General features: G+C 47.5%; 1 protein-coding gene across 1 annotated transcript in view; it reads left to right on the top strand.

The window, feature by feature from the left end:
- RBPMS (RNA binding protein, mRNA processing factor) overlaps positions 1 to 22,737 on the top strand; it is a 104,380-nt gene that overhangs the window by 76,437 nt on the left and 5,206 nt on the right. The window contains exons 6-7 of the mRNA XM_077345660.1: positions 3,791 to 3,921; positions 20,990 to 21,059. Coding sequence (XP_077201775.1) covers positions 3,791 to 3,921; positions 20,990 to 21,052 — 194 coding nt within the window. The 3' untranslated portion in view covers positions 21,053 to 21,059. The remainder of the gene's footprint in view (positions 1 to 3,790; positions 3,922 to 20,989; positions 21,060 to 22,737) is intronic.

Genomic DNA, 22,737 nt, shown 5'->3' with positions numbered 1-22,737 from the left:
TCTAGCAAATGCTCTCCTAAAGCAAGATGTAAGCAAACAAATGATACTTAAGCACAAGAGCTAAAAATAATTGGGGGAGAATACGACAAAATGGGCCAGCGGAGATGGGTTTCGCCAGAACTATTTAGCTAGAGTGGCTGAATGACGTTCTGCAGACATGAATCTGCCTCTTGATTTGACTTTCCTCCCGTTGAATATCTCACGGGGGAGGTTAAGGGCTCTCTATGTCTCTATAGGCCTGCTGCTCTCTCCTCTGAGTGACCAGAGCTCTTAGGAATGAATGGTAGGAGAGGGTTGTTTGCGTTAGCTCTGGCCAAGTTTTTTGCTGTTTATCTTGTTTTAAAATCAACAGCATAAACACGTCATCGGCAGTGTCATTAAAGCCTGTTCCCTGCCAGCTCAGCTGGGATTTAAGTCCTGTGGCTGCGGGGCCTGAATGTTTTCTGCCATTGTGTTTCTGAACAGGAGAAGGAAAGGACCTCGAAAGCCCACCTGTCCTGGTCCCACCCCTCAGTTTCTCTGTGCTGCTCCACAGGAAGGTTCTGAGACAGGGCGGGCTTCAAAGTACATTTGAATCCAGAAACTTGGGGAATCCTCGGAGTGCATACAGAATTGCTTCTTTGTGCTCACCAGACCAACAGTTTTGGCTCCTGGGGTGTCTTTTGTAGGGAGAGGAAAGGAAGGTGATTTTAAGCCCCTTTGAGACACATGAGGCCCACTGGGTGACCTTGGGTCAGTCACAGTTCTTCTCAGAGCTCTCTCAGCCTCACCTACCTCACAGGGTGGCTGTTGTGGGGAGAGGAAGGGTAAGCAATTGCAAGCCCCTTTGAGACTCCTGTGGGCAGTGAAAAGCGGTGTCTTAAAAAAAAATACAGCTCTTTTTGAGAATCAAAGTTCATCAAATGACTCTCAAAAGATAGACCCTGGAAATCGTGCTGGTTGTTAAGGTGGTACTGGTCTCAAATCTCACTTTTCTACTACAGACTTATACAGCTACCCATTTGAAACCAACCTGGGACATCTTCTTCTGAGGGCACATAATATACAGCCAGAATTACCAGCCTGACATAGAAGCTGTGATTGGAAGGGGCCAGAGACCACTTGTTGTGATGCTGCAGGAGACATTCTCCATCATGGCTCAAGATTTTGTAGGGGTGTGCAATCCAAAATTTACCAATAAATAATTACTAAATTATGTCAGAAATGCTATGAATCTTAACCACGTTATTGGAACCCTTCCAGTTGGACTGGTTATTCTGGTGCCTGGTTGCTTTTGGCCTGTCAGGAGATGGAAGGACTGTCGCAGCAAGTCTGTAGCTAGATTTGGCCATCCACAAATGATCTCAAAGACGCTGCCAGCTGGAGGACTTCCAAACAGGAACCCAATTGGTGTTTTTGTTTTCAGTGTTTCCGCGTTCCACCAATCGTCGCCGTCTCGCTGGCTTAGGGAGGTTCTTCAACTCTCGTAGTGCCACTGCAGTGGGTGCCTAGGTGTGACGGGCAGGTAGAGCAAAGTCTTTGGCTGTGTCCATCAAATACAACCCGGAATTGGTCCCCCTAATAGAAAAATATGTCTCTACGTTAGAAATAATTGTGACTACACCAGTGACACCGCTGAATGGAAATTAAAGTATGAGATGGAACTTCAAATGACTTTTAATGTTTTCGGTTTATTGGCTTGTTATTATTACTGATCATGTAGACCGCCCCGAGCCAGTATGGAAAGGCCGCATATAAATTAAATAAATAATAATAATGATCCGCTAGCAAACGCTGACAGGGGCTCATGGGAATTGTAGTCCATGGACATCTGGAGAACCACAGGTTGACTACCCCTGCGCTAGCAGACAGGCAAGACAAAAGGTGATGGGTAAAGCTCCTCGCTTGAGCTATGGGGTTGGAGACAATAAGAAGGAGCAGGGATCTGCCACTCTCTTCCTTATCGTCTCTGGCTATAAATGAGTTCTCTTGAGCCTTCTATATTTGCTGGAGGGCTTGGGAGAGAATTATCTTACACACTGTGGGTATGGATAACATTAAAAAGAGCAGCCACTTCTTATACCTTCTAACCTTCTCTGTATGCCAACACAAAGAGGAAAATCCTTGCCTGTCCCTTGGCTGTGCCAGAGGGGAGGGGGAGGGGAGCCGCTGCAGGCACAAATAGAACCCTAAAGTGGGAAGGGGCCATACAGGCCATCTGGACCAAGCCCCTGCTCAAGGCAGAATCAGCCTAAAGCAGGGGTAGTCAACCTGCGGCCCTCCAGATGTCCATGGACTACAATTCTCATGAGCCCCTGCCAGCGAATGCTGGCAGGGGCTCATGAAAATTGTAGTCCATGGACATCTGGAGGGCCGCAGTTTGACTAACCCTGGCCTAAAGCATCCAGGGAGAAGTATCTGTCCACCTTCTATTTGAAGACCACCAGTGAGGGGAAGCTCAGCACCTCCTTAGTCAGCTGATTCCACTGCTAAACTAGTCTGACTGTGAACACTATTCCCCCTGATATCTAGCCGGTATCGTTCTCCACTTATTTTAAACCCATTCCTGCGTGTCTTGTCCTTTGTTGCCAACGGGAACCCCTCCCTGCCCTCCTCTAAGTGGCAGGCTAGTGGGCTAAACGATTGTTTGTGGACCCCTGTTGCAGAGGTTAACGAGATCGGCTAGAGAGGGCAGATGCCATGTGATTACTCTCCCTTTCTGAGCATTCCTTACAAGCCCAGGCATCTCTTTTTGTTGGGACAAATGCCCTTAAATACGTCATGTTTTATTAATTCATTCTTGAATGGAGAAAAAGACCGCTTTGCTGTAGATCGCTTCTCTCCACTCAGGTGTGGCTCATTTTCAGCTTCATGCGCAGCGTCCGAGAATTCCCATTAATTATTAGACCTCGATTTCCATAACGGTTCCTTCCCTCACTGCTGATAGACTTTGTCCTGTTTTGCATTTTCTTTCCAGCCCAAACACCCAGTTGCTTTTGAGGAATAATCCCAGTCTTTAACGCAGGGGTAGTCAAACTGCAGCCCTCCAGATGTCCGTGGACTACAATTCCCATGAGCCCCTGCCAGCATTCGCTGGGAATTGTAGTTCATGGACATCTGGAGGGCCGCAGTTTGACTACCCCTGCTTTAACGTGTGCTGTGCACATCTCAACCTTTGTACCTTATTTCACAGTGGAATGTTCTTACTGGTTTCACTTTTAATTGTTTTGTGTGTGTGTGTGTGTGTGTTTAAGGAGATGTTCAAATGGGTTGTTATTAGGAATGTTTGTTATTGTTATTATTATTCCGTTTATTCATAACCCTTCTCTGCATCCAGGCTCCGGGCAGTATGCAACAGATATTTCCACACTAAAATTAGAATATAAAAACTATAATTATAAATACTAGTAAAAACTCTGTCCCAGTGCTCCGTCTCAGTCTATCTGGGTGGCATGGGGGTGTCCTGAGGGGGGGGGCTATAGAGTTTTCTGTACATCCTAGCTTCAGCTGTATGCTTGCAGGGCTTGCAAAACCTTGATGGTTCCGTCAGGGCCTGCACCTCTGCTGACCACTTATTTTACCAGGCCGGGACCAGGGCCGAAAGGGCCAATCACATTTCTTTAGGGCCAGGGACCACCCGCTTATTTGCATTTTGTAGCTCTTAGCATTCATCTGGGGGGTAAATTGGGTTGGAGGGGCCGCTTCAGCGTGGCTTTGAAGAAGATGCTCTCTTCTGTGTGCTTGCTGCTGGTTGGTTTCAAGAGAGTTCCGTTTTTTATAACCATGACCTCTCCTTATTCTTCTCTTGCAGATGAGCTCACAGTGCCTGCACTTTACCCCAGTAGCCCTGAAGTGTGGGCGCCGTACCCTCTCTACCCAGCGGAGTTAGCACCTGCTCTACCTCCGCCTGCTTTCACCTACCCCGCTTCACTGCATGCCCAGGTAATTTGTGCCAATCAGTCCCCACTTCACCCACGTTACCACCTGATCCTCTCCAGCGTGCACCGTACGACTAACACCTGTCTGGCTAACAGGGCACGCCAGAGAGAAATTAATGATCACGTCTCGATCAAACTGACACATCTTCCCGGGACTTCCAGGGGCAGGCTTACGAAAAATGACCATCCCTCCACTGCTTGATACAACACTCAACCACCTCTCTCTTCCTGAGTAATTTCACCTCCGTCCGCACAAGGAAGTTAGAAATACCTGCTGGGTCTTCGTACACATATATACCCCCCCTTGTATATATGGACTGAGCTTCCGAGACTTGTTTTCCCAACGTTTCTCTTTGGCTCCCGAGGCCGAATAATCTCAAAGCGGATAAATTTAAAGGTGTATGAGTGACTGTTTGGGCACGATCCATGAAACAATATTGTATTTAGGGACAAAACCAAGGGTCTTTATCAGGGGTAGTCAAACTGCGGCCCTCCAGAAGTCCATGGACTACAATTCCCAGGAGCCCCCTGCCAGCTGGCAGGGGGCTCCTGGGAATTGTAGTCCATGGACTTCTGGAGGGCCGCAGTTTGACTACCCCTGGTCTTTATGCTTTTGCGTGGAGAGCTATGGAAAACTACACAAAGGGTTCTTGTATTTCGTGGGCTCAGGGGTCTTGTTCCGGTAGTCTAGCCTCCTTTGGCAAAGAACATGCCTGAGAGGATCCACTGTAGCTTCTTTCATCCAGATCAGATTTCCTGGCTAAGATAGAATCATAGAGTCATAGAGTTGGAAGGGACTTCCAGGATCATCTAGCCCAGCGGTCTGCAACCTTTTTGTTGTAGCGGCCCGGTGCCAAGGGATGGGGGGAGAGGATGACCCGGGGGGACCGTGCATGCGCGGCAGCCCCACGCAAACACGCATGCGTGGAGCTGCCACTCATGCAGATGTGCGCCCACGCGGCAGTTTCATGCATATGCGCATGCGCTGAGCTGCTGCACATGCGCGTTTGCACTCCCGGCGGGTATCCCTTGGGCCAGGAACAGTCAACAAGTTGGTACCTGCAGAGTGCAAGGCCATGCCAGGAGCATAGGGCACCAGGCGATCCTTCAGGTATGTGGGTCCCAGACCATGAAGAGCCTTAAAGGTCAATACCAAAACCTTGAACCTGATCCAGGTCACAACCGGTAACCAATGCAGGTGCCTCAGCATAGGCTGGATATGGGCCCTCCAAGATATTCCTGTGAGGACCCTAGCAGTATAAGTTCACTCTTAGTTTAGGCTTTTTTTAGCCTACCTAGGTCATTGCGCAAGCAGCCAGCCTACCACAGGGGGCCCTGGAACCTGAGAACAGCTCCTCAGAGAACTGTGGCCAAAAAATGGTTGAAAATGACTGATCTAAAAGACATTATATGATACCAAAAGCCAGCCAAAGGGAGTTGAAATCTAGCTTATTCTTCTGGACCATATTCAGTTATTGGCAATGGTCTTAATGTCCACCCTATGTATAAAATGTTTTCATGCTACGTTCAGCTGTCAGCTCTTATTGCCAGATGTTAATCGTCATCTTGTTGCAGTTCCCTTCAAATTTGAGAGGAGGTAGGACGTAATTGGAGAAGGGCTGTACCATGGTGGTCAGGTGCATATTTTGTGTGCAGTGAACTCCTAGTTTCAATCTCAGGTGTGTATAGTGAAAAATATTTTAGAGCATTGTTTAGGTACGTTATTTATAGTCTACCTGGTCCGTACCAGGTTCTTGCTTGGTTCTTGAGCTTCTGTGTAGCTGCTGAAAGTGAATTAATAGTTCACACTTAGCTTAGGCCTTTTTAAGCCTGGCTCAATGTGCAAGGAAACAAAAAACAAAAGGTGTGTGTGGGGGAAATGGGGCTGGAATCATAAAAACCCAATTGATGACAGTTAGGACTTTAAAAGGTTGAACTAATGTCTGTATTAATGTAAAAATGATATAACTTTTATTGTGCACAATGCATTGGGATTCTAGACGTCTGGTTCCACCAGAAAAAGCTGAAATACTAAAACGACATATTTCAACCTTTTGACCATGGAGGTAAATCCGAGAGTGATCACTGCCACGCCCCTGTGTGCAAAGAAAAATAAAAACCAGCCTCCTATCTCCACACCCAACCACACCTTTGCCTGCAGTGCCCCATATGCAAATAAAAATAACATAAAATATTCCTCCTCCCACTCAAGACATCCCTGTTGCCCAACAGAAAATGCATTCATTGGACCAACTTACCCCCCACAGGGGAAGATGCAATGCTTGGGCAGCAGTGGCTGTTGGCTCCATGCAGCCGCCATCTTGGAATCCCCCATGCCACTGTACAGAGGTTCTCGAGGTGCACTGCTGCACCCCCTGGTACACTGGTTGAAAAACCCAGCATTAAGCAGTACAAGATTTGCATAATAGGATCCTCTTGCAATAAGCTATACACAGCAGAATAGACCACACATCCCTGCTCATACTGTCCAAGTCAGTTTGTGGACCATTTTGTGCCGTGGAACCCTGTTTCCTGCACAGAATAGCCTTCTCAAGGAGATCAGAAGCTTTCTCGACCTCCTCAGGCATGCTATGCAATCTCAGCTCATAGCCCATTCTTATGTGCAGAACATGTGTCCCTACCAGGTTCTCGTTTGGTTCTTGAGCTTCTGTGCAGCTGTTCAAAGATTTTTGTCAGTGAGTTAATAGTTCTGCCCTGGATTGCAGGACCGACAGCCTTCTAATTAGGGCTTGTACCGATAGTGGATGATGTTTCCATAATCGCATAGCAACTCTCCGTAACTTAGATTCCTGTGTCCAGTCCTCAAGGCAAATTCCTATTTCAGTCCTCTGCAGCTCTTGAGAATCCTGAATCGGCATGCTAGACAGTTTTCTCCTGTAAATGCCCTAGGGAAGACCAGGACATTTCCACATCAACAAGGGCTTCGTTTTAAACACCAGTTCGGTGCAGGCAGGCCAGTGAAGTTGAGTCTCTGCAGCTGGTTCCAGTCGCCATTTTCTTCCATCTTTTGGAAGCTGCTCGCTCCTTTTGTTTGGGGATGCTTTGCGAAGGAGGCCAGCTGATTTTTCATTTGTCTCCCAAGACTTAACATTCCATTGTGGTCATGGTGCCACCTCACCTGGATGGCCCAAGCTAGCCCGATCTAGCTTTCAGAAGTCAAGCAGAATCAGTCCTGGTTGGAACTTGGATGGGAGACCACTGTGGAAGCCCAGGGTTGCTATGGAGAGGCAGGCAAGGGCAAGCCACCCCAGAACTTCTCTTGCCTTGAAAACCTTACAGTACTTAAGTTGGCTGTGACTCGACTGCACTTCCCACCGAAATTGATTTCTCCCTAATTATCCTCCTGATTCTCGGTCATGTGTTATCCTTACTTAATGAATAGAAGAGGTTCACCCCTGAAGCCAGATGGGCTGGAGGTGGGGCAAGAGCTGAACTTTGGGGAATAGCGTCTTTGGCCCTGGTTTTTGCAGCAAGGAGGATTGGCTTTGGTTCTCTCAGGGAAGTTTTACCCGGGAAGTTCTAAGGCCCATTCCGCACAAGAATCAATGTGGCCAATTGTTTACAGTAAGTAATTCCGGAATTTAAAATAGTGGAATTCGGCGTTATGCATACCTGCCTTTGTACTTGAATTCAGTAGCGTTGCAATCGTTTCCCACAGGTTTCCGGTCTCGCCAAAAATCGCTATCCAGGAAGCGATTTTTTCTGCGATTTGTCCCACCCCTGGCCGTCACTCAAACGAACAGCCAATGGGCGGCTGTTATCATGCTCCCGAAAATCTCCTTTCCCTTTAAGAACAGGGTTTAAAAAAAATATATGCCTTGATTCGTTGCAACGGAGAGACCCATCTAGCTGGCAGGTGGTGAGTGAGCTGGCGATTCATTGTTGCCATGCTCCCCCGAGTGAAAAAAAAAAACCCCTCCATGCACAGGTGCGATTTTCGGCCGAAAATAAAGGGAACTTGCAAACAGGGCTGTGTTGTGCTTGGTGACTTGAGGCGAGCTTTAAAGCAGCTCTGTAGAGGGACTGCAGCCGGAGAAGCCTCGCTGGGTGAATGAAGGCTCACCGGTTCATTGCTCTCCCCCCGCTCCGAGAAAAAAAATGGCAATCGCTTCGCTGGAAGATCAGAGGAAAGAGCCAGGGGGAGGGACTTTGCTGAAACCGCAACAATGGTAACGCACAGAACCTTTTCGCTAGTGTTGCAGATTGGTTGCAAGAGTGTAGCACTTTCCAGAGGGTGAATCCACTTTTTGGCATTTCCCTGGAACCGCTACAACGAAGCGCTTTTTGCTGATCGGTTTCAGGAGTGTGGCAGATTGTGTGCAACGTTGTGCATAACTGCATTTTAGTAGCAATTACAATTTGCCACACTCCTGCTACAATAAACCTGTGCGGAATGGGCCTAAGAGTCGCACGCAAGCTAAACATGGCGTCTGGAGCAGGGCAGCTTTCCTGAACGAACGTAACTTTGCTGGACTTCCTCTTCAAAGTTACTGCCTAGAAACTTGGCAGTGGCGTTGGGGAATGATGTGAACGGGAACCAGCAGTTGAGGGAAACAGCTTCTGACAGGGAGGAGAAGGGAAACGGGCTCCGAATGGAGCGCCATCTTTTATTCACGACTCGCGGTGGGGCGGGCTGAGCTCGCAAGGCCGAAAACAATCCCCCCATGCTCCACACCTCTCTGGCAAAGTGGGAGGCCAGAATGCCGAGCAATGTATGTCCTGTCACAAGCATTTTTTCTGCTCGCTGAACCCTGCTGCCTGGGACTCCTAATGGCCCTTGAGAGCAGGCGGGCTCTAGTTAAAAATTAACAAACAAAGGGGGGGAAAGTAATTAAATATGGATGGCCGCAATCGCTGAGGAGTCTGTCTGCCCTGAACTGCTGCACGCTCGAACGGTCCCAGGCAGCTCTCCCTCCCACCCACCCCCTGCAAGTTTGCAAGAATGCCAGCCGATGCGTGCACTTCCCAGGAAAGGGCCTTTAATCCACGCTGTGGTGAAAGAGCAGCCTGCTAGGTATGAAGTGTGCAGGATGGTAAAATGCAGGATGCAGGATGGTAAATGCAGGATGGCAAAACGTGGCCCTCATAGCCCATGCAGAAGCGCAGTGGAGTTCTGGTTGGGTGGTATCACGGGGCCCGAGTAGGAACGGATCTGCGTGGATGTCATCCTTGCGCGTGACAGTGACTCTCCATGAGGCCCTGCCCTGTGGATTCCCTTGAGGATTCTGAGCTGTGTAGATCAGTGGAGAGCTGCCCCCCTGCCACCAGCACCTCTACTGTTAAGGGCGTTGAATGCGTCCTGTTTTTAGCAGAAATCCTTGCTTTCTCCTCTTTCCTGTGCCGTATGTGGTCTTCTTGAAATATTTCAGGCGTGGCCGTGCACCCATGTGTGTTCTCTTGTGCTAATCTCTTCATAGCCCCACCTCTTTTCTTTACATTCTTCCCTTTCTCTTCTTTCCCCTCCTGCTTTTAAAGCCGGTCCACAATTTATTTATTTAGTACATTGAAAAAAAGAGTTCCTGCCCTTTGTGCACAGTGCTTAAGGCAGCATCCGTCATTCGTCCCTCTTCCAGTCTATCCCCACAACAACCCTGCAAGGTAGGTTAGACTGGGAGTGTGTGATGGGTGCATGGGTGAGGATTTTGACTGGCTCTGTTGAGGCCTGCGTATCTCCTAGCAGTCTTCACTGAGTAACTGTTGTGCTGGAAAATACTTTAAAATGGTATGTTCATCCTGTTAAACAAAGCTTCTGTCTGAAAAGTTGAAAACTTACTATTAGATTGATGCATGGCTGCTCTCCCTGACATTTTGTGATTAGTTCCGCCTCTTGTGGCAGCCATTTTGTGCCATACCCACCACTCTGTCAGTAGGGAGAAGAAGGGAAGGCAATTGTAAGCCGCCTTGAAACTCCTTTGGGTAGTGAAAAGCATGGTATAAAAACCAATTGTCTTTCCAAGTATATTCCCAAAGAGCGTTATGTTCATCTGGTTCCAACACGTTGGTGGTCCCTGGCCTGCGAGAGGTGCGCCTGGCCTCGACCAGGGCCTTTTTAGTCTGATGGGATGAGCTGCTGGAGGAGACATGGACGCGGTCAGAACTTACCCAGTTCCACAGGGCTTGTAAAACAGAGCTCTTCAACTAGGTATTTGGTTGAGGCCCAGCCATCGGTAACATCTAAGACGTCCCGCCCCCCCCCCCTTCCCCGAAACACACTCCCCTTTAACACCAGCTTCTGGCTGTTTTTATCAGAGGGCACTCTAGGGAGAAGCCTGTAAGGGCACGGATGCTTTTTAGAATTTATAGTGTAACCTTTTATGTGATGTACACCACCCCGAGACAGCTGGGCCAAGAGGGGTGGCCTTATAAATCTAATTATAAATATAAATAAACTTTCCTTCTCTGCCACCCTTGCTTCTCACTCAACTCTGCTAGGCCCAGCCCCATCACTGATAACTACTGGCCTTCCATTATTAAGTTGGTTTAGGATTTCTTCTTCCGACTTGGACGCCAGGGTGATGGTGGGTCTGATTCCTGAGTGCTCAGGAGTGCCTCCTTCTCTGTTTTGGGGGGTTGGTCCAGACAGATCTCATGTATGAGTTATAACTTGCTTATTAGATTCTTGCCCTTTCTGGCTGATGAAAGTGTACTGGGAAAAAAATAGTGAGTCTCTCTGTAAGGATTATTCATTTGGCATAGAGAGACTGATTTGTCCAAATCCTCTGAAACGAGCATTTGTTAGACTCCAGCTTACAAACATGAATTGGCTACACGTTCTGAGCCTTCGGGAAGTGTGGTATACAAGTATAATAAATAAATGATGCAGCCAATGATAGACTCCTTTCCAACTTAACCCTTTTTCCAGAAGGTATTTTTGAACACATGTTGACTCAGGCCATTGGTCCATCACAGTCAATGTCGTCTCCTCAGACTGGCAGCAACTCTCCAAAGTCTCAAGGCTGAGGCCTTTAACACCCTGGTGCTTTTAAACTGGAGCTGCCAGGAATTGAACCTGGGAACTTCTACCAGTGAGCCATAGCCCATTTATTTGTATTGCATTCTATTGTATCCCAGTGGGGACCCAATGCTTCTAAAAATGCAGGATAAGTACAGGAAAAAACAAAGAGGAATTGGGGTGACAGGCCTTCCATGATGCACTCTCTCTCTCTCTCTTTCTCTCTCCTTCTCCCTCGCTTTCTCTCCATCCTGCTCTCTCCCTCTCCCTCTCTCTCTGTTGGTTGACCTTCCACTCAACTTTGGGCTAAAAACTGAAGGACTAGAGCTTTCGACCAATGCTCACACCTCTGGCCACATCCAGGCCCTAAATACCAGTGAGCAGAGGAGGGAACAAACTCAATGTTACTCAACTGTTGTTAGTCAATTGGGTAATAAGATCTTCCGCAATTCCTGGTAATAGAGTGTGTGGCGACAGCCCAGCATCCCGGATTCCTGAACCATACACCTGCCCATGACCCATTTCAATTTCAATATGGCGGCAGGACTGAGATGGCTCTGGTGGCACTGTTAGATGATCGCTTTAAAGCTCGATAAAGGCAAATCACTCTTATTAATTCTGTGATGTCCATCTGTGGCCGGTGACCTGATTGATAGCGCTGTTCTTAATTCTGAGATTCCAAGCAGATATCAAAGGACTTGTGGCAGTTTGGGTCTTTTTGTTGTCTGGTTTGGGAGCTGACATATGGAATGCCACAGGGATCAGCTGTGTTGCCGAAGAAAGACGCTCAAATGATTTCTGAAACTTTTGAATTCTTTATCGGGTGATCTCAGGAGACAGCAAAGCAGCACCGTTTATGGGCCCTCTGATAAGCGAGCAGAGCTAGAACCTGAAAGTAATGTTTTCCATTCCTGACAGTCTTTGTGCTAACTTTCTCAGGGGCCAGCTTACAAACTGCTTCAAACCCGTTCTGTCTAGTGTACTTACCGCTGTGTTATCTCTTCAACGTAGTACATTCCTTTTTCTTTTTTTGGCCTATGTGACCTTTTCGTCATTAAAAAAAATGTTTTTTGATTGAGACGTGTTTTTTAAAAAAGGATTTAAAATGACAATAGTAAGAGAGGAAAAAAGAATACAAATATATAAAGGAAAGACTTCTGATCTTATCTGTGATTACAAGTATAACTGAAGTTACAAACTTATCACTTACTTTACAGTTATAACCAAGCCCTCCTCCTTTTTTCCCTGTTCTCTAAATCCTCTTTTTATTTTTATTTTTTAAAGTCACCAAACCCACAGTGCTGTGTGGCCTCTTCATCCAGCCCAGATGGAGACTTCTGGTGACTTAATGCGCCTGAAGTCAGGCTAAGAGACATTTTCTTACACACAGTCTCTTGGGCTTAGTGTACATTATGTCGGAACTCTGAGTGAGATTGTAGGGAGCCTCGTGCTTGGGTATCATCAGATCTGCATTTCATTATTTATTTTTATATTCCACTCTCACAACAGTTCAAGGTATAATCAATACATGGATAAAAGTTAAATATTTAACATTTAATCACAAAAAAGTAGAAGGAGGGGGAAATCACATGTGGGTTAGCCGTTTGCGTCTGGGCTCAGTGGTCAGATTAGGTGGATTTTAAGGCAGGGGGGCCAGTAGGTTTTAGATGTTAATTTTCGGGGCCTCAGTCATAGGCTGAGTGGAATAGGCCTGGTGGAATAGCTCTGTCATGCAGGCCCTGGGGAACTGCTTAGGTCATTCATTCATTCATTCATTCATTCATTCGTTGGAATTCTATGCTGCAGCTCACAATATTCAATTTAAATACACGATAAAACCAGTACATTGACACCACCCATAAAATAACCCAACACCAACGTAAGGCAAAATATAATAACAATAATATAACCCGCCATTAAACGGTCTTCCAGCAGCATGAGGCGTCCAGATTTCGAGACTGTCGGGTGCTGTTTTGTCAGCTCTTGAGGCTGCAGTGATGTGGCGAAGACAAAAACAGCAGTGACACGGAATCCAGACATGATGGGCATTGGGTGTGGGGCTGATGACTACATTCTGGGTGTAGTGAAACGATCCTTGAATGCCAGATCGAGGAAGAGGTTTGACGTACTTCTGGACCCAGCCGTGTTGCTTCATGTTTTGTTCTGTTTTGCTGTCAAGTCACTGCTGACTTACGGCAACCCCATAGGACAGGGGTTGCCAAACTGTGGCTTGCCAGATGTCCACGGACTACACTCCCATGAGCCCCTGCCAGCAGCATGCAGGGCTCATAGGAATTGTAGTCCATGGACATTTGGAGAGCTACAGTTTGACCACCCCTGCCATAGGGCTTTCAATGGAAGAGACATTCAGAGATAATTTGCCATTGCCTGCCTCCACCTCATGGCCCTGGTATTCCTTTGTCGTCACTCATCTAAATACTAACCAGGGCTAATTCAACCCACCTGAGCTTCCACAATCTGACCAGGTCAGTCTACAGGTCACCATACAGGTTAACGTTGTGAGACCAGAATTCCCTTGTTTTCGTTTTCCTCTCTTCCTCCACCACTGACCAGCCTGGTCTTACTGATCCATGTATTGGTAACTTTGCAGTTGGAGTACGGTTCCATCATTTCAGATTGCCCTTAAAGCCAGCTTGGAAACTTCATTTTGCACAAAACCACAGTTGTCATCGGGGCTGCCTGAGTTCAAACGGAACAAATTTATTTGTTCTGCTGCTTCAGACTAACATGGCTACCCGCTTGAATCTGAGTTCAGACTGCTACTTTGGGTAGCCGTTTGCTTCTGGGCTCAGTTTAAGGCCTGGTTCTCACCTTTAGAGACTTGCAGTGTTGCATATAGAATCATAGAGTTGGAAGGGGCCATACAGGCGGTCTAGTCCCACCACCTGCTCAATGCATCCTTGATCCAATGCTAAAGCATCCTTGATAAGAATCTGCCCAGCCGTTGCTTGAAGTCTGCCAGTAAGGGGGAGCTCACCACGCCCTTAGGTAGTCTCCTTGTTTGCCAGCTAGTCTTTGCAAATGCATTGTTGTGGGCCATCCTTTTCCCTTGGATTGTCTGTGTGTCTACTTGTATCCTGTGCTTGTTGCCTAGTTCTGCCCACCCTGCTGAACAGGCTGCCAGAGAAAGGTGCACTCTTGTTCAGAATAAGACGCAAGCTGGTGCTGCCCCAAGGTCTGTCTTCGGCTCCTCCCATTCAGAAATTTAAAATCTTTTCTCTGCCAAAGCCTGTGAAGAGCTCCTCAGTTTTACAGAGGACAGTTATTGAGCTCTGTGGGCCTGTAGTCTGACTTTTCGTAAAGCCGTTTCAGATGTTCATCTTAGGATATAAATGTTGTGAACAAATATATTGAGGTTTGCACTTCCAGAGCTGATCTCGTATCAGAATGAAGTTTCAGAGTTCAAATAAATATATTCTCATTCTGCTTAGTAAACATTTTTTTGCTCGTTTGAGATGTCATCATGATGCAACGTGATGTCCAGTGGTTTGCTCCAAGGGCCTGGTGAAGGCAAGTGGCTGGGAGGTGAATTTCCTCCAGGCCAGACTGGCCAGGAATCCTGGGGTTTTTTTGGGGGGGGAATCATCTGGGCATGGAATTGGGGTCACTGTGGGTGGGCAGGTAGTTGTAGATTTCCTGCATTCTTCAGCGGCTGGACTACATGACCCTGGAGGTCCCTTCCAACTCTAGGATTCTATGAAATGCTTCTGTCCAAGACAAGTTGAACATGAGAACCTGTCGGTTTTGCAAATGTCCTATTGTGTGCAGCTATAGCTCTTGCTGCCCCTATTCTAACTGGCAGTGCTGTATCACAGTTTTAGTTGGCAGCCATCTGGGAATATTTTAAATACTGTAAAAAATGGTCCGAAAATATTTTGCAATCCAGGAGTGTATAAGTTGAACGAAATCCTCTGCTTTGACCTGGCTTTCCCCCTTCACGTACTGATGTATGTTGCAAAACAGGTTTGTGTTGATGGAATGTACAAATCTGTCCAAACGCTTCCATGGTTTGTTATGCATTTCTAGACTGAAGGGAGTCTGTTGCACCTGGAAGGTAGCAAGGCTCCAGTTGAAGGTTAGCCGGGGTTGGTTCTATACGAAGCGGGAGTCTTGGCAGGCAACGCTTGCCAAATGAAAGGTCTAAAAGATCGTTCTTCACTGGGGGTTTCATTAGTGCATTCCAGTGACTTTCGGGCCTGTCCTGATGTTACCTTAATCAGAAGACAAGAGCTTTGAATTGGGAAGTCCTTCGAAGTGCTGCTGCTTCCCGTCGGGGAAATTTAGAGCGGCTGTGTAAGAACCCTGCCATCTTGTTGGAACTGGCACTTTGTCTATGTCAGCCTTTCTCAACGTTTTTACCATTGAGAGACCCCTGAAACATTCTTCAGGCTCCGAGAAACCCCAGAAGTGCTGCAATTGTGTAGAGTATGGTTGGGAAGCAGAGCCGGGTACCCCTTCCCACTCCCTCCAGGCCCACCATTCGGGGGGGGGGGGTAGGTCAGTACAACCATATATGGTCATATCACCAGATAAATGTTTAACAAATTTAAAAAATTAAAATTAATTAACTCCCACCCATTCGGGAAACCCTTCCAGGGCCGTCAAGAAACTTCAGGGTTTCATAAAACGTTGGCAAAGCTTGGTATATGTTGGTTATTGGAGCCCGTCTTTTCCCTTCAGTGCACCAAGTGGATATAAAAGGACTTGTGGAAATTTGGGCCTTTTTGCACAGAAAAGTCCTAGTTATAAGCACCCACAGAGGCCTTTCCTGGTGCTCTTTGAGTGTTTTTAGAACGTGGGCGGGGCTTTTGTCCGGTGAGGCTTCTGATTGGCAGTTGAAGGTTTGATTGGCTGTGCAGATTTTTAAAACATTATGTTGCCAGCACCCTCCGCCTCAGCACAAGGGCCTAGTGGCAGAAGGTCAGCTGAGGCAGCTGTGTGGCAGCCATTTTGTGCTTGCGGTCACTACACGGTGTCAGAATTTCAAAGGTACCCTCAGGCTCAAAGGATGTGGAGGTCCCCTGCCATAAAGAATACTGCCCTCTACAAACCATCTATCAGACATCCGGCTGTCCAAATTGTGGCTCTCCAGATGGCCATGGACTACAATTACCATGAGCCCCTGCTGCCACGCAGCAGGGGCTCATGGTAATTGTAGTCCATGGACATCTGGAGAGCCACAATTTGAACACCCCTGGGCTAGCATGTGCCATTTTCCACTCCTTCGGTTACTTTTGAAACAGCTTTCCTTAAATGTTACGTATAGGTAGGGTTAATAAGAATAAAAATGTTTAAGGAAGCAGTAATCCTGAGGCAGTTTATTCATTCGCTTGCGTTCTCAAAACCAGGAGGTATTCCCGAAAGTGAGTGATGAATCAAGAGCTTTTCATCTCCGGGTTTTTTTTTTACTCAGATACACTCTGCTTGGGGAGAGGTAACTAAAAACATTTTTTTAAACCCACAGACCCAAGTTTTTTGTATTTCTGATGTAAATGTTTGACCAATACAACCATGACCTCTTTTCCGTTGTTTGCTGCTTTTAATGCCAACAAACCTAGCGTCTGTCACTATGTCCCGTAGCAGTGAATTTCACAAGCTCATGACTTTTCACAAATGCAGAGAGCTGTTCTACACCAGAACGTTCTACTTCTCATTCAATTCCCTGTCTGGCGTTGGTATTGCTAGAGCAACAATTCGATACAGTGCAGTGCCCAGAACATAATTCGTCCACCGGAAGAGGGTAGTGTACACACAACCTAATTCCAAACTAAATACTTACCATTTTCGCTGTGCAGCAATGCTGATTTGAAACATGAAGCATTCTTGGCTTTGCTTCTGTTGCCGACCGTGGATTTTACCCAGCCTCTTGCAATATCCATAATTCTCCATAAGGAGCAGATTGACTGATTGATTGATCGGATTCACCACTCCCGCAAGTGGCTCGGGGCGGGTAACAACGATCTTTAAGAAACCCCATTAAAACCCCACATATAAAATCCAGCAGAGTGTACAAATCAACAGGGGACACAAGTTGTACCCTACTGTGTGTCAAAAAGCAAGGGTGGATAATAAAAAAGCAAGCACAGTAGTTTCCTTCAAAACATCTTTTATATTGATATATATTTATATAAGGCTCTAATTGATTAATCAGCCGTGATTCCTTTTTTATTGGTCGACAGCCGAATCAGATACACAACCCGTGTTGAGTCGTTTTGGACATGACAATCTGACCTGCAAAGAGCACCAATTTTCACATGCTACTCTGACACCTGCTTCCACCACTAGTGGCATTAGCATTCCACCACCTGGCATTATGTGTGCCCAGGTTCTCCCATCACCCAGCTTCCTCTGGTAGCGCTTCCTTTTTCCCATCCACTACCCAACCCTGGAGAGCAAGCGGCATGAGCTGTGCTCTTTGGCTTGCAGCCTGATGAAGGCAGGGAAACAAAGTCCTGAGCAAAGCAGAAGTGTCTTTGCTTACATATTTATTCTGCAGGTATCTGCAATGAACCTAGGAGGAAAAGGGGGAGCCGAGAGGTGGGTCAGGCCGCAATTGGAAGCTTTTTACTGTGGTCCAGTTTGTTGAATGTGCAAAGTGGCCCATTGGAATCATGCAAAGTATGTAGGTTCTACATCAGTTTTTACCCAAGATGGAGAAACAGCCTATCATCCAGCCTGGGGTGATCAAACTGTGGATCTCCAGGTGTCCATGGACTACAATTCCCATGAGCCTCTGCCAGCACCCTTGACCTAGGCCATTTCCTTAAATGACTTAAAATAAATTCATCAGAGGGTCACTCTGTCACTGGTTGTTCACAGGCAATTTACTTTTTATCCCACTTTTCCTCCTGGGAGCTTAGGACAGCATATGGTACTCTCTTGGCAATATGCACATAGAATACTAACTCCTGGAAGGTCAGAGTGAGAAACTGTTTTGCCTTGCTTGTAAGCAAGTGTGGAAGGATTTGGTTGGCCACTCTGGGACGCAGCATGCTCGATTAGGTAGACTTTGGGACTGACCCAGCGTGGTTAGGGTTAGGGATGGGTACCAATCAGCTCATAAAAGTTCGTGATAAATTTTGGCTGGTTCATGGTTTGTGGAATAAAGAACTCCATGGACTTCCATTAATTTTAAGGCAGTTCGTGAAGAGCAGCAAGCAGGGAGTTTAAATGGCTCGGAGCCATTTAAACCCCTGCTTTTTGCTCCCTGTGAAAAGCAGCTGGGTGATGGGGAGGAGAAAACAGGTTTAAATGGCATAGAGCTCCCTGCCACTTTTGGTGGGAAACCCCTGCTTTCTGCTTCCCGCTGCTTTCCACTTTTTTAATGGCTCGAATCCACAAACCAACTTTTTGGTTCCTATCGGTTTTGTTATTCACAAAAATGTAGTTTGTGCCCACCGCTAGGTATGGCTACTGTCACACCTTTTTTGCTTTCAGCATGGCCTCCAAAAATAATATTTCGTGTTTGTATATCCTTGCATATGTCTAGCACCCATATTTCCCAGCTTTCTGGGCTCTGCTGACTGGCATTCTAAATTTACTCTGATCGGTGACTATGCAGAGGTTTCTGTGCAAAACAGTCTTTGTAAGCTGCCAGGGAAGGTCGGGGTATAAATGCAAAAATATATAAATATTTTACAGGGGATCGAGAGAGAGAGAGAGAATCTGGTATGCTTAGTAGCACTCCTCCCCCCCCCCCCGCCACACACTTTCTCAGCTGGCTTCAGTCACTTTCATTCACCCACCAAGCTTAGAGCTGGACAGCTGCTCCTTTGAAGCAAGTGGCAGGCTTGGTAAAATCAAGATAGAGAGGAGGGGTGGGTGAGATCTTGCCCAGTGGCTCCAGATGGTGGCTCCAGTGGGACAAATGGAATGGCTTTTCCTGGCTGGCCAGGTTTCCGTTTCCGGTCTTCAAGACTGTACCCCTGACGGGAGTTAATCAGGCTCTGGGAATCTCAGAGCGAACAGTGCCCTCCTTGCACTGACTGTTGCATTCCATCGTTGAAAAAGGACACAGCTGAAAAGTTTGCGCAGCTTTGGCTGGGGATATTGACAGATATGTAATATTTTTTGAATGATGGCAGATATTCTACCTGAAACTGATACATAAACATATAACAAAAGCCAAGGGAACACGCTGGCCGTGATGGCGATGAACCTGTAAATAATTGAGCTCTGGGGGAAATAAAACCTAAGCCCATCACACATTGTGCAGACTTGCCATAAGCTTTTAAATCTGTCTTTGGAGAATGGTGCGCGGCTGTACCTAAAGCTTTAAAAGTACATTTGTGCCTTATTGGGAAAGAGAGAGGGGGCACAGAACTATATTGTCAGGTTAAGTTGTTGTAGAAACCCCTGCCCTGACGTGGATAGTCCATGTGGATAGACTGTTTCCGCATGGGAACTTTGCTGCCCCAGCTCCCATGCAGAAGCACAAATCTGAGGTGGGCAAGGTGTACTGGGCCATGTGCTCCCCCATGTGGGAGCAGGAAGCGGCAGGGAAACCTGTTCTGTGCAAAGCCTCCAGTGTGGAAACAGTAAGGCTAGACTAATCTGGTCAGATCTTGGAAGCTAAGCAGAGTCAGCCGTGGTTAGTATTTGGAGGAGAGACCAGCGAGGAATTGTAGGGTCTCTACAGAGAGTCAGGCAATTAGAAATCCCTTCTGAACGTCTCTTGCCTAGAAAACCCTACAGCAAAGGGAAAAGAACCTTCCTTTGTTGTATTACTGCTAGAAAACCCTACAGGCAACTTGACAGGGAAAAGAGAAGAAACCAGCGATCTTCCAGGTAGTGTTTGTGGAAACGCAGCAGCATTGCTTGAAGCAGTAGGATCCAGTAATCTCCCTGGTGTTGAGCAAGCCTAGATCGGGATGGTGCCTGGATGGGGGAATCTCAACCCCCCCCCCCAAAAAAAATGGGGAAGAACTTTCCCTGATGGGGAAGAATGATAAAGAAGGACCACAGTAGAATGCTTTGTGTTGCCGCCGCTGCATTCTCTCCCCGTTCAGCATTCTTGCATTTCCTGCGATCAAATGGCAGCAAGGAAACGTCTGAATTAAAAGCATTGCTGGGACTGCGGGCAGACTTGGTGACGAGACTGTAGTCGAGGTGCCAGGCGCCAAATCCTGTTTCTTGGGGCAGAGAGGAATCTCTGGTTGAAAAGTGGCTCATGAGATCTTCTCGGCCTGCAAAATGTCAGAGGAGCGATCCGAACTGGGATATGCAAGTCGGACTCGCTGTTCTGAAATTGTCAGTCGTCACAGGCGTCCGCATCAATTATAGAGTAGTGCCCTCCTGGGATAAGCGTAGTTGGGCTAAAGGCTGTCTTCCCTTGCTGGCAACTACCCCCTTTCTGCTCAGAAGTGATTCACGCACAGCAAGCATCATCCCTCACTGTGTTGAGGAACAGCTCCTATGCTGAAGCCAGGTGGAGAACCTACGTATCCAGTGGGAATTCCTTTACCTTTAGCAGTTAGGTAGATCTGGGGGATGTCAGCAGATTCCATTTCCCATCCCCCTGCTTGGCAGAGCGTACCTGCCCAAATTGCTTCCACAGTCTCAAGTATTTTAGGTCCTGGAACTCTGCGTCCTTCCTTTCCCTCTGGCCACTGGAGAGAGAGAAAGAGAAGCAGAAATGAGGACATTAGAGGTCAAGATTGTAGGGAAAAGAAGGAGGTATTGGGGGAGGGGTTATCATTTGGTTTTAATCAATGATGTTTTAAGAGTAAGCCATCTTGAGCTAAGAGGAAAAGTGGAATATAAATGTTTAAATCAAGGAGAAGGAGGCCCAAAGCGGCTTACAAACACCTTTCCCTTCCTCTCCCTGCAACAGACACCCTGGGAGGTCAGTAGAGCTGATAGAGCTCTGGCAGAACAGCTCTGTGAGAACACCCCTGACAGGACTGTAGCTAGCTCAAGGTCACGCAGCTGGCTGCACGTGGAGGAGCAGGGAATCAAATCAAATCCAGTAGTTCATTTTGCAGCCACTTGGACTTGAAGAGCAAAGTCCTGGCCTTAGAAACCTTAGATGGAGGACTGGTCTTGTCTTAACTTTTCCTTCTTCTTCCTCTGGTTTCAGATGCGCTGGCTCCCTCCCTCCGAGGCTACTTCTCAGGGCTGGAAGTCCCGTCAGTTCTGCTGAATACCGTGTAAGTGGCTGGGAAGGGCCCCGTGTTCCTGATTATATACTTGGAGAGGGGAGAGTGGAAAGAAAGAGGTGGGAGCATGGGAAGGCACTTCTGGTCAAGCTGTGTGGCCAGGCTAACCCTTTCGGAGCTGGTTGCTAAAATCTTCACCCCAAGCGTAGGCGCTCCCTTTCTGAGAAGACCCCGTCTCTGACCCCTTGGCAAGCCACGATAGCTCTCAGCCCTGGTCCACTCCATTGGCGGAACTCTAGATTTTTCTACAGAACTCGGAAGTTTTTAGGTGGGTGAGGCTGAGAGAGCCCTGATATTCCAGCTGGGTCAGAAGTATCAGTGCCGTGGTGAGCCCAAGGTCACCCAGCTGGCTGCATGTGGGGGAGTGCAGAATCGAACCCAGCATGCCAGATTAGAAGTCCGCGCTCCTAACCACTACCCCAAGCTGGCTTTCTAAGAAGAATGCAGTCCTTCCTGTGGCATTCCTCATAGCACATCCCACCTGAGACACCTAGAGAGCCACTGCCGGTCAGAGTAGACAATCCAATCCAAAGGTCTGACTCAGCTGGAAGTGTCTTATGCAACGTATGCATTTCTTTTGTACCATATCAAGGGCAGCACTAGAGCATCTGCTTTGCACACAGATGATCCCTGTCAGGCCCCAGCCTCGCCAGTTGGGTCATGGGACCCAAAAGTGTCTTTCTCAAGAGTCAACAAAATGGAAGTCCAGCAGGGACAGAACGAGAGAGTAACTTTCCACGCATGCTCAGAGCCCCTTGGCCGGCTTGCTGGACTGCAGCTGCTGCCATGGCAGAGTGGCTAATCCCCTAATCCCGCCTGGCTTTTCCTCTTCTCACACTGAGCACTAACTACAGAATCTCTCCCTTCCCCAAAAACATTTTCCAGTTGCTTTGCAAGACAGTCCTTGGCATCTGCATTCAGGCGAGCGCCGTGAGGTCTTCCAAGGCAGGGACTCTATTCGGCTTCTCCTCACCTCTTCCTCCCTTCCTGAGCTCCTTTCAAGCACCATTTTTTATCACATGTAAAGATCAGGAGCGCTCCGGATGAGGCGAAGAGCAGCCCAGGAGGGACTTGGAAGTTCTTCTTTGGATGACAGAAATCTTTTCAAAGAGAAGAATTACTGTGTGTACAAAACCTCACTTTTTTTAACATAAAAAGGGGATTGTCCAGTGCACGTAAAAATAAGAAGTGGGTACCAGTGTATTTCCTTGCCTTCTCCAAGGTCGCCCTGACCTGGGGAGCCCAGGGGAGCCTGATCTCATCTGCGTTTAGAAGTTAAGCAGGGTCCGCAATAGTGTTTGGATGGGAGACCTCTAAGGCTGGGGTGGTCAAACTGCGGCCCTCCAGATGTCCATGGACTACAATTCCCAGGAGCCCCCTGCCAGCATTCGCTGGCAGGGGGCTCCTGGGAATTGTAGTCCATGGACATCTGGAGGGCCGCAGTTTGACTACCCCTGCTTAGAGCCTCGGGGTCACGAGGAGGCAGGTAATGGCAGACCACCTCTTGGCAGACCATGCTAATGGCAGACCATGCCTCTTGCCCTGAAAGCCTTACGGCAGCCTTTCTTGACTTTTTTACCATTCAGAACCCCCTGAAACCTTCTTCAGGCTTTGTGACACCCCCAAAGTGGCACGATGGTGCAGAATATGGTTGGGAAGCAGAGCTGTG

The sequence above is a fragment of the Paroedura picta genome, chromosome 7 (genome assembly GCF_049243985.1).
Source record: "Paroedura picta isolate Pp20150507F chromosome 7, Ppicta_v3.0, whole genome shotgun sequence".
Lineage (NCBI taxonomy): Eukaryota > Metazoa > Chordata > Lepidosauria > Squamata > Gekkonidae > Paroedura > Paroedura picta.
Note: the sequence above shows the minus strand (reverse complement) of the source record. Positions and strands in the feature narration are given on the sequence as shown.